General features: G+C 46.9%; 1 protein-coding gene across 2 annotated transcripts in view; it reads right to left on the bottom strand.

The window, feature by feature from the left end:
- nova2 (NOVA alternative splicing regulator 2) overlaps positions 1 to 15,351 on the bottom strand; it is an 83,865-nt gene that overhangs the window by 5,757 nt on the left and 62,757 nt on the right. For both annotated transcript variants that reach the window (XM_086216810.1, XM_086216809.1), the window contains one exon: positions 1 to 6,338. This exon is cut by the window's left edge and continues 5,757 nt beyond it. In XM_086216810.1, the coding sequence (XP_086072936.1) occupies positions 5,316 to 6,338 (1,023 nt within the window). In that variant the 3' untranslated portion in view covers positions 1 to 5,315. The remainder of the gene's footprint in view (positions 6,339 to 15,351) is intronic.

Here is a 15,351-nt window from a genome sequence, read left to right as displayed (position 1 = left end):
CATGGACAATCTCAGTCTGAAAGCAAAATCCTGATCTCTTTTTTGTCTGTTTTGTTTTTTTTTTATTAATTTTTTAGTTCAACTGAGATGTTTTTTTTATTGTTTTTTTTATTTATTTATTTATTATTATGATTTTTTTTAGTACAAGCTCATTCAGCAAGTAGCAAAATAGTCTTAGGTTTGTTCCAGAGTTTCGTTGGCGTCCCTCTGAGGACGGGACGACAGAACCAAACGGTTTGTTCGCCTGCGGCGTCCAAAAACACGGAAAACAAACGTCTCTATGGGCATGCAAAGGTCTGTCTCTGAAAATGAACGACACTCACGCTCTAACGGGGTGGCTTCCTTTGTTTTTTTCTTATCAACTACTTTTTTGTTGCTTTAATTTTTTTCCTTTTTTTTTTGTCCACGCTTCACTTTGCATGCAATATATACGTGCAAAAAAGATAACATCTATTTCCACAAAATACATTTTCATTGTAACTATAAAAGGCTGTAGTTAAGAACGCTAGCTAGTCACATTTTTCTTAGCATCATTATGCTAACCTATATTGTTTCATCTAACCCCAGAGTCATAGTGCTGTTGCATTCTGGGAGGTGTAGTTCCCGGAGGTCTAGCTAACACTTGGCTAACATTTTCTGTCTCTTGTGCAGGAAAAACAAAACAAAACAAAAACGAGGGCTCGGACCACCTGCGATACTGAGGTGCGTTCACCGTCTACGGGACTACTCTCTTAATTATAAATATGGTTCATTTGGCACTTTTCACATTTTTTTGTAATATAAAAGTATGTCTGCTCTTATCTAATGTGGCTTAAATCAACACATTTACAGCTTCACTCTGTAAGAACCTATTTTGGCACAACTTGTTCAGGTTAGAATTCCACTACGATGAACTTATTGTCAGCTTATATCAGAGCGTGTATCACACTGCCGCTTGAGACCGCAGCTAAAGGACAGTTTCGATATGTTTTTACCTTTTAGTACATCAGTTATAATTAAATAGCAGCACTTTCCACAAATTCAAATGAAACAAATCCTCATGTAAACCTATTCAGTACAGTAGACAGAAGAAAGGACAGGACAAGACAACATGCCACGACATGTATTGCTCCAGTACTCATCACATTTGATCTCCATCCCCGAAGGTAACACAAGCGATTGGCCGCTCCTAAGAAACTGCTGGATCCTAAGGTTTAAATCATGAAAAGAAAAGGAAATCTGCCCCGTTTGAGTCACTCAACTGGCAGCCATAAGGGGAAGCTTAACATCGTCCGTCCACCGCCAACACGCCGCGCTGCATCCAGAGCCGTCACGCAACATCTCTTCAGATTACAGAAGATAACTGGCAAAGGTTTACAGAGCAGGTTCTAATAATTAAGCTGAAATTTCCTTCCTCTTCAAGCCCAACAGCCTTTGAAATGATCTCAACGACCAGTTGGTCTCGTTTCTAGCGTCGGTGGGAACGGGAACAAGAGAAAGAAAGAAAGAAAGAAAAAAACCTCCTAGAATTCAGCTGCGAGGTTCTAACGCTCGCGGACGCAGGTTCACGTCAGCGTCCAGGTTCCCGCCTTCCAATAAACAACCTCAACACGTGAAAGCAGAGATGGCGATTTCTTGACCAATGAAGACGTAGCAAATATGCCCCTCACGCCAGCGTCTGAATGCCATCAAATTCCCAACTTTGACCTCCGGACTGAAGAACGATTACAACTCAAACAAGTGAAAGGAAATCCCCAAAACTCCATTGCCACTGGAAGATGGCCGAGCCAAGCTCTTCTCCTTCTTCTTCTTCTGTTTCCTACGCTGCCTGTACCGCCATCTACTGGCAGTAATGTGCATTGCGTCGCTTCTCCTCTCCAAAACCAGACGATGAAAAGCACCTGATGACGTTTCCGTCGCTGCTTGGCAATCAAATGGCAACACAACCAATAACATTCAGCGAACCTGCACAGTCCAGATCCTCTGCCACGTGTGACCGAAACCATGATTAAAACCTGAGTCCATCCTTCCAGCCCCAACCAGTCAGAGCGGATCGGAGACGTTAAATCAGGTACTTTGTGCAGTGCGGTTCTACAGGGGAACCGGATCACGCAACCTCTGAACATCAGTCCGGTCAAACCGCCGCCAGTGACAACATCCTCCCTCGCGATGTGTTTCAAATTAAAATCCTAGAGGAAAGCTGGCTAGTCCAAACGCTGCCGGCTCCGGGCCCCGGCAGCTGCGGGCCCTGCCAGCCTCGCCCATGACTTCCTCTGTAGGTGTGGTTGTTTCTACATGGCGCCAATCCTCCGGGTGGTGTTGCACCAGAGCATCTCTAACCCCGGCAAAGAGACTCAATCTGTGGTTGTTTATCAGGGCAAGCAGCAGACATGCATTGATCGTAACACCAGACATAGTCACCCATGGAGCGATGTGGAAGGAGGAGAGGCGGTATCAGGATGGGAGTGCACTGGAGGACTGAGGACGGGTGGGAGGGGAGGGTGAGGAGAGTGTGGATGGTGTTAGATGGGAGTAAAGAAGCCTCCTTACCAAGCTCTGGAGATAAAGCCTCACTGGCGCTCCAACAGAGAGTGACACATTCGATAGCACAGTGGAGGATTTGGGGTCGGATTTGTTTTGCTCTTCGTTTTTTTTTTGTTTTTTAAATCCCAGAAGAGTTCCCTCCCCTCACCAGGCAGATTAGGGTCAATAAATCAAATGCACCCCCTCCTCATTTTTGTTATTTTTACATTCCTTCAACTCCTGCTGGACTTCAATTTCCGCCCACTGGTTTGTACAGTTCGTTATCAATTTACGAAAAAACACAGCTGCGATAGAAAATTTAGAATTTGCTCCAGTCTCTTTAATCTGGACACCTAGCACTCCCCCAACATCCCGCCCTCCAGTTACAAAACATTCCAGGACAACAGGCGAGGAGAACCGAACTGATCTCAACTCCTCAATTGATTGATCCTCTGCATCGACCTAGTCTCTTCTCCTCCTTCAGATATGATGTGCATCTCTGGTGAAGTTCTTCATATGCATTCAACATATATTTCATATATGTGTGTGTATTTTTTTTTTTGTTTTAAATCCCTGCCATACAAAAATCATCCCAATTGCAAATGCCGTCCGCAGCACACATCCCTGACCTCATAGGCCGAGAGAGCCACTCCCTCGCTTCACAGTGCATTAAGACAAAAATTCAGTGTACTCCGATTGTAAAAAAAAAAAGAAAAAAAAAGAAAAAGAAGAAAAAAAAAAGATATATAACACGTCACAAACATAAAAATCAACAACAAGAGAAACCTTTTTCAGCAGCCTCCTGGATCTACAGTGGGCAGTAAACCTGTTGCCACAGGAGACCTGCAGTTGGCCAGAGGCGGCGAGGAGCTCTGGACGTTTGTCGGAGATCGTCTGCCTTTCACCTCGTCGGCAGATGGACGGATGCTTGATAAGGGCAAAGATCAGCGAGACTATTTATCTCCTCTACTGATATGCACGCTGCCTTAAAATAGCAAGTCTAGCGAGGAACGCAGATTCAGCAGTGGACCCTGGACGAACCGCGCGCCCTCGGCGTGTTTCAGTGTTTCCTCATGCTCTCAGTAGTACGTCGTAAGTGCTATTGCTTGATCTACTCGGCGGTTCATCTACCAGGGTTCGAGAGACCACAGGCTGAGCAGCTGCAGTTCATCGACTCAATTATTCATTTCAGTTGTCAGGCAAACCGTTACAGGACGACAACAACAACAACAACAACAGGGGTATTTTAGAGCCACACTTGATAACCAGGCATCGGAGGTTAAGCTAGCTGCTAGCACGCTGCGCCTGTGGTGTGAGAGCTTCCCAGATACTCTGCTGCTAATGAGGAGGTCTCACTGCAGCCATCGATATAGTGAATTCCCCTTTCTAGCACCAAGTATGGCATCATAGTGTTGTGATTCAGTGTGTGTGTGTGTGTGTGTGTGTGTGTGTGTGTGTGTGTGTGTGTGTGTGTGTGTGTGTGAGAGAGTGTGTTCCCTGTTCTGCTCTTTGACTGGATATAGAACTGTAATGATGCGGCGTTTTTTTTACTGGACTTAAATAAGACATATATTACACTATGTGACATTACTATTCATCTTCAATCCATTTAAATTAAAACAAAATAGTCTCATTTACATTCATGTCAACCTGAATTCACAGATTAAAACAGACAAACAAACTGAGCTTTTTACGGGTGAACTCATTAATAAATAATGATGATGGTTCCTATCGTCATGACAATATCATTAATAGAATTATCACAGCAAAAAAATAAAAAAATGCCATCGGTTCTGTGTGTTTGCCGCAGCTTGCACAGTTTCACTCTCGTCATTCTAGGTTTTCCGCACTACGTGAGGTCATCAGCGTGCGCCTCGGCATTCTACCTCAAAAACTAGAGCCGCACACCAGGGGGTCCGGCGCCACATGCCGTCCCCTGCGGCGCTGCACTGCTTGTGGGATACATCACAGGGTATACAGGGGTGGGGGGGTGGGGGGGTGAATGAAGAAATGCCCAGCTGACTCACTCTCACACCCCTCCAGTTTTACCTCACCCCTCCTGAATGGGAAGGGTGAGGTAACGGGCAGGGGAGAGGACATTTCTTCACTCACTCGTATGGGGCTGAAGTTTGTTATAAAACCCTTGAAAAGAGGGGGGGGGGGCAGGGGGGCAAGTAGTGAGGGGGTTTAGGGGAAGGGGGCAAAAAAAAACCCTCGGAGAGGATGTGGGCTGCAAGGGAAGGGAGGGGTAAGGGTTGTTTCATAATCGATTTCGGCGTCGGGGGTGGGAGGGTTCTAACCTGTAAACTCCAACACCTCCCTGCGCTTGTGCCCCTCCCACCCCCCCACCCCCTCCCGCTTTCCCTCCCCCCACTTCCTGTAGCCTCTCAGGCGGTCAGCCTGTCTACATGGCATTCAGCTTTGTTCACACGATACACAAACAAACAAACAGACAGCTTAATTTACTAAACAAAACAAAAATAAAACAATAAAACAAAAGAATAAAAAATTCAGAAAGATCAAGACGTTAAGTAATAAAACCTTATTTACATTTTACACATTTTTTTCTTGGTTTTTCAGCGTGATAACTCGCTCCTCTCCCACCTCGTCATCGCAGCACATTTTTGCTTCGCGTCAAAACATTTTTTTTTAATAGAGAATACTGAAAACACGCAGAAGAAAACGGCGCAGACGATTCCTTCCGACATTCTTGCTCTCCTCTCCTTTTTCACTCACTTTTTTATACTCCTCCCCCAAGCCCCCACTCTTATTTTTTCCCCTTTTTCCTCCTCATTTTTCATTGGCTGTCAGGTTTAGCCCACCTTCTGTGGGTTGGTGGCGCGTACCCCCTGCTCGTAGGTGATTCGCTGACTGATCAGGTACTGTGCAGCCTGCGTGGCGGCCTGGGAACCCGTGATGGTCACCTTCCTGTTCCGAGTTCCAGGGATGAACTCGCCTTTCTTGGAGATCTGGATCCTGGCACCGGTCAGCTCCTGGTACTCCACTAGCGTCTTCCCTCCTTTTCCCAAGATGGCTCCCACTAGGTTTTCGGGCACAGCGATCTCTACCACTTCCTTCGCTCCTTCTGCTAGCTTCTCTGTGGCCAGCAGTGATGATGCCACCAGTGGTGATGCGGCGCTTAAATAGCCGTTGGTGGCCCCTGTCGCAGCAGCCAGGGATCCCAGCGAGAAGCCACCAAGCCCGGCTGCCGGGTGAGCGGCGCTGGTAGATGCATCGCTGGCGTAGGAAGCTAACAAGTTAGCTGCAGCAGCTGCTGCAGGGTTAGCATTAGCTGCTACTGCAGCTAGTACCCCTGAGGCTGCAGCGGGGTTCAGCCCCAGACCCAGGGAGTTGGTGTTGTAGCCGTAGCTGGCCAGAGTGTTGAGGGCGGAGGTAATGGCGAGCAGGTCGTTTCCAGACAGGCTGGACATGGTGGTCGGGAAGGCCCCGACGCCAGCCAGCCCGGCCTGGCCGAGCAGAGAGGACGCTGTAGCGGCTGCCGCTGCGGCCGCAGCTGGCATGACCTCAGTTGAGTTGGCGTATGGGGAGCCGGTGGGGTTGGAGTTGGCCACAGGCCCCGTGATGTTGGAGTAGGAGATGTTGAGGCAGGAGGAGCTCTGAGGATCCTCCTGGATCTTCTGAACGATGATCTCCACAGCCTTGCGGTTCTGCTCTGGCTCACCACTGATGGTGACCACTCGCTCCTGCAGGTTGATCCCCTCGGGCTTCTGGGATAGCTGGACCCATGCCCCCGACTGCTCCATGACGGCCTTGACTGTAGCTCCGCCCTTCCCGATGATCAGCCCCGCCGTGCTGTTAGGAACGATCAGCTTGGCCTGGATGGACAAAGAGAAGATTCAGTGGAAGGTCTGGTCTTCAAGCTCAAACTTTGTTTCTATTTCAACGTCTAACGATTCAACATGGATGACATGAAGGCTGGTCGGCGTCCAAACGGAGAAGCAACAACCACGAAATGCATGTGAGACAAAACATAAAACGGGTGACGTGCATCCCTGAGGAGAAGAGGAAGGTACAGAGAAGCCATAGAGACGTGCCGAGTGTGTCAGCAGGTGCAACAATGGATGACCCTGCAGAAGAAAGAGCGGCTTGACGTTGATGTCGGAGCGATAGCACGGCGTCTACCTACTCATCGTGAATATAGAGGACTGCTTTTTTTTTTTTTGTCCGTGGCTTCGGTACATAACGGAGAGAAAAGAGGAGAAAGAGATGAAGCTCAGTGAGATGAGCGAGGGGACGAGGAAGCTGAGCGAGGACGTAGAGTGGGAGGGAAGGATGAGCGAGAGAGAGAGAGAGAGAGAGAGAGAGAGGAATTCTAAAGAGGCTACTTGCGAGGGAAAAAAAAATGACTCCCAGGGGTCAGCGTTGCCATGGAAACACAGCTCCAGTATTCAAAGGGTAGTGAAAGGGAGTGAGGCAGTGACACGCTCACTAACACACACTTACATTCACACACCACAGTGTAGTTCTTGTTGCTCTTTTCCCTATCGATCTGTGGGTTAGCATTTATTGCCGGATCGATCCTGAATCTGGATCCAGCGCTGTCATGTGATATTAAAACACAAGTCTGGACCGGGCCACTCGCCCCGAGTCTGGTTCAGATAACGGAACCGTATGTTCACACGGGGACCAGCGAGTGCCCCGATGGCGTCCCTGCCAGCAGGTCTGTCCAGGACGCGGACGCTCAAGTTGTTTGTGTCGCTAACGTTAGCAGCTAATTCACACCAAACATCTTGTGGTCGTGTTTGTTCAGGGAACAAATTCTTGATCCCTCATGCGTCGAACATTCGAGCCCCGAATCCTCGGAATGTTGCTGCCGTCTCTGAAACATTCCATCCTACAGGAACATCAATCAAATGTTTCATTTACCCGTTTCCTTAGAACGCTGTTCCCTCCCATCGTTGAGAAAACACACCGGCTGAAAACTCTGTGATAACAATTTAATGAAACAAATTTAATACGAATCGACCAATGACGGCAGATTATTTTGACGTCTCCACACTGGCGACAGCTGGAGATCGGAGGCGCTGTGGTTTCACAATATCTCTGGGAAATCCTGACGAAATTTCTCAAAATCCTAAAAGGTCTGCTGATATGAACTGAAAAGAATGAGGTCAAAGGTCAAGGTCAGTATACTGGGTATACAGTATTCTATTTGTAGTATTTCTGCAGTATTTCTAGGGTCATGGGCAGTACTCTGCTCAGGTCGGAGGCCGTGAGTCTCCATCAAACCACATCAAGTCAGATCTAATCAGAGGTCTGGATGAACTCGCTGTTCTGCCGCGGCTGTGACCTCCGCGCGAAATGAAGGCTTCGCTCCGGTGAATGAGCAGACAGGAAGGTGCGAGACGCCGGCAACGTTCGACCAGCGGCCGCTGGAACTTGTCAGTTAACATCTTTGCTCAAATGTGTGATTGACCTGTGTGACGGTGTTTTCCCGCAGGAGGTTCTCCTCCCGCACGTCAGCTGCCGAACCAACAACTGTGGGTGTGAGTTCGGCGCTGATCTGGAGTCCGCCGCCGCTTTGACTGATGAATAATCACATTGAGAACTGAGAGAAAAGTGTGGAGGAAGCAGGGGGAGGGAGGGAGCACTGAAGAGATACAAAAGACTTGGCCTTGGTGAAGAAAAGAGGGCAATTAAACGAGAGACGGAGAGGGAGATCGATTCAGCTCAAACAGAAGGAAGACGCACTATTTTTTGTTGTCTCTCTCGTCATGCAGAGGCTAATAAAGCGAGGGATGGAGGAGGGGAAAGAGAAATCCAAAGGGAGAGGGATGAATCCATCTAACAATAGAATAATGCCAGGGACATTGCTGTTACCTCCCCCGCACCCCCCCCCCCCCCCTTTTATTCTTTTCACTGCTGTTTTAAGCCAAACATCTGCACAGCGGCAGCTGCCTGTTGCCACGCCGCATTCCACGGCTCGCTCTTTGCGTTGGAGCTTTTCGTCAGGAGGCGTAAGACGAATTTACATAGAAATGGAAAATTAGTAAGCAGCATGCAGGAGCGGGGGGGTGGTGGTGAGCCACTTCAAACCTGCAGATTTGGCTGATTTGTATCAAACGTTATTTTCCCTGCTCGTGAGGCCACGCTGGGGGACTCATTCATTCATCTTCTTCTTCTCTGGGAGGAAGCGGGAGTCTGTTTCCTGTGTTACTGGCAGGAAGCTCCACAGCGAGGCTTCTCTCACACTCGCGCTCACGTCCTGCTGCTAGCCGGAGCATCGCTACGTTGTGTTGCCCTGTTCAGATTAATGAGCAGAGCAAAGTGCTAACGAAGTGCGAACACGGCTGCAGCCTGGTGAGCTCTGGTGAACGAGTGCTCGCTCAGGATACCTCGTAGTACCAGGAAGTGCCTGGCGAAATATTGGTTTAAACGCTACAGACATACAAACTAAAAGGGTCAAAGGTCACCATGGCAGGCAAAAGCAATGTGGGATTTATGGCTATCTAAGCCAGAAGCAGACAAATCAAGGAAAATGACCGGATCAGCAAGTCGACAGAGTCGAGCAGAGCTCTCCCTGGAGGATCCCGGTCAGAACACGGCCCGGCCAGCAGCTGTGGGACCGGGGCTTCCGGCCTTTGCTGCCCCGGGGTTCTGGACCTGCCTCCCATCCCATATTAGGTTCAGTCTCAGCACTAAGAACTTTTGAAACAAATGAACACACACACACACAAACACACACACACACACACACACACACACACACACACACACACACACCCCTTTTTCTCTATCGCTTCCAGTTCAGACTCATGTTTCCCAGCGGATTTCCACTCGTAATTTTTTTTACTACTGCAGTTCATTCCGTTGTTGGCTTATCCAGCGTTTCTTCATCTCCTACTTTACTACTCTTTTATTGTCTTATTTTCTCCATCATTGTATTTTACTGCTTTTAACGTCCATTGCAACCACGTGCGCTCTCGCTCTCACTCCTCGTGTCGTGAGGCCGCGGCTGGAGACACTTCAGCTTCAATGAGATTAGTTCTTGCTAACCGACGTACTTTACTACTGTGGACATGAAGTAAAACCTGTGCTATCACAGTATGACATCATCACTCCGCCTTTCAGCAATAACATGACCTCTTGGTAACTTCAGGACGCAAAAAAAGCTTAGCTTGCTAGCTTAGCCTGAAGCTAATGGCAACTAGCACGAACACCAAAACTGCCCAAAAATGTCCTTTTGACAACTCTCCGGCGTGTCGTCCAGCCTCGCCCACGTCTCCTGGAAGCTCGGGGAGCCACACGAACTACAACCCTTCCGCTTCACGGAGCAGCGGGAGCGCTAAGTCGAACCAACTCGCGAACGTTCACACTCGCTGCCGGACTGAAGGAGTTGGAGTGGGTTTGCCTTTCACTCAAATTAAAGTGCGGATAAAAAAGACAGGGGTTGCACCACATGACGTGCTTCCTAATTTGCAAATTAATGCCTTTGGACACTTTTGCTGTTGCTAGCTGTCAGTCGTCATGAGCGTCAAGCTAAATGCGTGGCTGGCTCTTTCTGCATTCTGCAGACGTAATGGAAGATGAGGCATCACTGATGGGAATAACCGACTCCATGTTTGTTTTATTATTTCACACTGAAAAAAATGATTTTGTTACTCATCTTTAATCTTCTTGACATTTGATCCGTGATCACGAGGCCGTCTGCGTTAGCATGGACACTGCAGACGATGATGTTTGGTCTTATTTAGCTACATCTGCATGACGACGGCTGCTCTGCAAACGGAAACCTCGCTAATGGCGGTGAAATTGCGGTTTTGACAAATATAGTTTACTTACAGTGTTACGTCCAAGCAACCCGACGGGAAAAAAGTCTAATCAATGACGATGGAAAGACAGACTCATTATGTCTGAGACGTTTCCACTGGCTTAAATGTCACGCTGAAATCTAATTTTGCTTCTGATAATGTTCCAGTACGTTTCTCTTCAACATTTGCAAGATGGTTGTTTTCTACAGTGAGGAGATGAAGCCGGGTAAAAATGGAAATATGGGATAAAAGGGAAAAAAGTGTGACAGGCAGCGAAGGAGGGAGCCAAAAAGATTTTACCCACGAGCCCTTTCATCCTCTGCACTGACACACTCACTCGCACGCACACACAGATTGTTGGTGTAGAAGTGGGAGTATAAACAGTGGCGTACAGCGATGGCGGATCCCTCCTGGTGCTAATGATCACATCTACCATCTTTATATCCCAGCGATTCTCTGCTAATGAGTTTCTCCGTTTGTCTCCACGCCTCCGCTGCCTGCTCTCCTCACATTTCTCTCCGTCAGGGTTTTTTTTTTCCCTTCCCTTTTCTGATTTATATAGAATTTCGTTCATTTCGTTCTCATTTTAAACCTCTTCACCTGATTTAAGTCCGTCATTTTGCTTTCTATCTGTTCAAACCCTTCTTCTTCTTTTTTTTTTACAAGGTAGCACACGTCTCCTCCCTACCCACAATCCCCTGCTCCCAGCACCTCTCGACAGACGGGGATAATATGGCAGCATCTCTCCTGCAGTGACGCCTCTTTCATGTTTCCTCCCAGCAGCTCCTCTGGTTTAAGGCTTTTTGGAGAAGTTTGCAGGTTCTTTCATCTCTAGTGACTCCCTCTCTCCCTCTCCCTCTCCCTCTCTTCTGTTTCATTTCTTTCTCCTCTCAACTTTTGCAGGGAGGACAAGAGAGGAGGCTTTGGCGCCCACCCAGCTGCTGAGGGGAGCGCCCTGTTGCTGCAGCTGCTGGGACGAGGTCAAAGGTCAAAGTCAATCTCCTGCTCATGAGCGCGGTCAGATGGAGGGAGGGTGGGGACGGGAGGTGCTGGCGGGGGTGCTGCCTTGTAGCCGATGATTCAACGACGGAGCGGCAGTTTTGGTTTGGGAACAGTTTGAAGTTCAGGGTTCGAGTGTTGGGGCTTCATGAGGGCCAAAAGTGTCCGAATGCATTTAACAGTGAAACCTTTGAGCCAACAATCTTTAAAACTGGCTGCTCCAACCAAATAACGGGTGGATGGTTCCTACTGGGAACATCGGAAACAACATTAAGATCATGACGTCTCGGCCCGCTTTGACCTGAGAGGTCTGAACTGGTATTTGGGATGATGTCACAGGGTGGATCTCCAGAAAACTCTGCTGGAGCCAGGAGCAGCTTTCGCATGCACAAACGGCATTAAATCAGATCCAGATTCACAGCACTGAGACTTGTCATCGCCGTCGTCTGTGGGAGAAAGTTTGAGTCCATGTTTGCAGCTGTGTGACCCTGCAGTTTTCTCCTGGTGTCCCTCCTGCTCTGAGCTGCTGCTGCGGCTAACGTTAGCTTCGGTTAGATCTGGCCTCCGCTGCACCGGAGCCGTGTGTGATCCCTTCTGCCTCCGTGGGGATCCCGAGTCCGGCTCATGATATCCGGGAACTTGAATCACACCAGACCTGATACTCATTTCCTGTTTCCTCACTGTGGCCTGGTTTCCATCCACGTATTTTGATGTGCGATTTTAAGTGTCATATTGGAAAACATTGATGAAACGGCATGAAAAACTCAGCAACTTTTGCAAAAAAAGAAGTTTTTATGCTTCCAAATCTCCCCCTCACATGTCTGAGCGGCTGCTCTTGCCGCTGACGTCTCCCTGGATGTCCCATAACTTTGTCTCAAGACGACTTTTCTACTTTTTGTTACAAACTTGCCTAACGCTGCCATCTTCTGACGCAGGCACACGTCGCCTCCTGTGGTTGCTCCAATCCGAGCTGTTGAAAGCGCGTCTGGTTGTGTTTCCCCTTCATTTAAAATTCTCTGGACAGCTGAGACATTAATTTCCCTGTGAGGAGAATTTTTTTTTTTTCGGACTCTGAGTTTGAGAAACGTGAAAGCACATGTGAATTAGCTTGCAGGGCACTGCAGGGAGGGGTGCAATCTGCAGCTTCACCACTAGATGTCACAATCTCAAAGACATAAAAGTTATGAAAGATTGATTAGTTCGCCTTTAGCGTGCAGTCACACTCTTTCAGTTCATAACCGTACATTTATTCATTTCTAATAACAAGCCAGAGACCAGGATCCTGATTGATTTATCGCTTCCTTTCTTCTCTTTCTCTGCTCTGCCTCTTCCTCCTCATCACTCACTCATCCCTCCATCCTCCTCTGTCTCTCACCGTCAGCGTTCCCGGCAGTAATGGCAGGTCGTCATAACTTTCATTAATCACATCATGACCTTGCGTGACCTTCCCTCCAGGTCACAAGGTCATAGTTGTCACGGGTGTGTGTGTGTGTGTGTGAATGTTGTATATACATACAACCCTGGAAACTGGAGTGAACACACACACACACACACACACGTACACACAGCCAGCTGAGGACAGCAGCAGCAGGACAACTGTTGAGGCCGCTGGAGTTTGAACTTTGAAGTCTTAAGCAGGGGGTCTTAATCTGCCTCCCCCTGATCCACAGGCTTAGTCGCCCCCCTCCCTCGCCTCCACCTCACTCGCCCCCTCTCTCTGTCCCTCATCACCCTCTCCATCTCCATGCTTCTGTGTCATCCCTCTCTCTATGTCTTCCTCCTTTCAATCTCTGACCCCCCCCCCCCCCCCCGCACGTTATAAATAACAGGACAGAGGAGACGGGGCTCCATGACTGACAGCCAGGGGACAGAGTGTTAAGATGTACACACACACACACACACACACACACACACACACACACATTCAGCAGCTATATGATGCGATACGTGCAAACACATTGATTTCAGGGTTTATCCAGGATTTTCGTGTTTTGTTTTGTTCCTGCCACACACACACACACACACACACACACACACACACACACACACACACACACACACACACACACACACACACACAGTATTTGCGGCGTTCCACCAAATATCATCCAAGATATGGAGTGAAGGTACGTGTTCTTGTTCAAAAGTGAGTAACTTTTACTGTTCAAAATGACATCGTCAGTGCAGCTCTGGAGCCCAGCGCCCTCTACTGGACTAAAGCAAGGACATCGTTTCCAAAGCACACCAAGCTACTTTGACTACAAAAAAAGAAGAAGAAGAAGGTAATCAGCTAATATCAGCTGATTAATTGCTAACATCCTCCAATGTTGGCCTCCGCTGAGACTGACATGTCTGAGATGAGCCGATTCCTTTGGCTGGCTGATTAAAATGATTAAGTTCAAAAGATAAAACTGCAGTAAATCAACCCTTGTAAGAATCCTACTGTTGGGTTTTTAGTGAATCAGTTGGACGAAGCGTTGACTCCTGTTAACGGCCATTTTGAAGATGGTAATTTGTAGCACTCTTGTTTGATTGTGCTTGGACCTGAAGTTCCTAAAATTTCTCTAAAAATAAAACCATAGAAACGGGACGGACAGTGGTCCTGAACAGTAGCTGTCCTCTGTCCCTCGGTTGTCTTCCCCCTGGCATCAATAATTTCCTCTCCTTTCCAGAGGAAGGAAGATCGAAACCTCCTGACTTCCTGCGGCTGAAGCGCCCTCCACGCGTCCTCGCATTTCTTCAGGCAGCCTCACAAATCCACAAAACAGAGAGAAAGAGTGAAACAATCAGAGTAAAGACGAAGGAGGAGGAGAGGCAGAGAGACGGAGGACGTCCCGGCTCAGCCTCATTCAACCACGAGAGGTTTGCTTGTGTTGCACTGAGCAGAAAATTACAGCCGAGATGTTGTAATGCACATCAAATAAGACACAGTGTGTGCGTGCGTGCGTGCGTGCGTGCGTGCGTGCGTGCGAGTGTTATTGTGCTTCGTCAGCACAGAGACAGCCGATCACAGGACCGGCAGGAAGAATCCAACATTGCGTAAGAAGGTGGGAGTAGAGAAGCTTGATCACAACACATTTGAGCTCGGAGGGAAACCAAATCACACGATGTGTGCGTGTCAGGAGTCGAAGGATCCGTCCGTGAGAGGCGGCGTTCACCCCGGACAGGTCGCCAGACCGTCGCAGGGCAAGTCGAAAAAAATTAAAAAAGAAAAAACACTCCAATTTCATGATTTCGAGTAGCAAAAATAACGTTATAAAATGAGGACGTCTGGTTATTAAATGTGTCATTAAAATCAAATTGACAACTTTTAAAACTGTGCTAACTCAATAAAAACGCCTTCACAGGGAGGCTTGCTTACTTCCTCAGTGCTCATTATATTATTGTTGTTATTATTGTTATTATCGTTATTATTATTATCATCATCGCTATTATTATTATCATTATTGTTATTATTATCGTTATTATTATTATTATCGTTTTTATCATCATCGCTATTATTATTATCATTATTGTTATTATTATCCTTATTATTATTATCATCATCGCTATTATTATTATCATTATTGTTATTATTATTATCATTATTGTTATTATTATCGTTATTATTATTATTGTTATTATTATCGTTATTATTATCGCTTTTATTATTATCATCGTTTTTATCATCATCGCTATTATTAGGGCCTGAGCCCGGAGGTACTCCACGGCAAAGACCCTATTATGTTTGCTCGACACACTCATTATTATTGCTATTGTTATTATTATTGTTATTATGATTATCATCGTTATTATTATTATCATCATTGCTATTATTATTGCTATTGTTATTATTATTGTTATTATTATTATTGTTATTATCATTGCTATTATTATCATCTTTATTATCATCATTATCATCGTTATTATCATCATTGCTATTATTATTGCTATTGTTATTATTATGTTATTATTATTGTTGTTGTTGTTATTATCGTTGCTATTATTGTTATTATCATCATCGTTATTATTGTCATTGCTATTATTGTCATTATCATTATTATTATTATTATTGTTATTATTCTGTCGTCATGTGCTT

Source organism: Aulostomus chinensis, chromosome 10 (assembly GCF_037954235.1).
Source record: "Aulostomus chinensis isolate RoL2024-O1b breed Wild chromosome 10, RoL_Achi_v1.0, whole genome shotgun sequence".
In the NCBI taxonomy this organism is placed as follows: domain Eukaryota; kingdom Metazoa; phylum Chordata; class Actinopteri; order Syngnathiformes; family Aulostomidae; genus Aulostomus; species Aulostomus chinensis.
The sequence above is the reverse complement of the archived record's forward strand: the minus strand, read 5'-3'. Positions and strand labels throughout refer to the sequence as shown.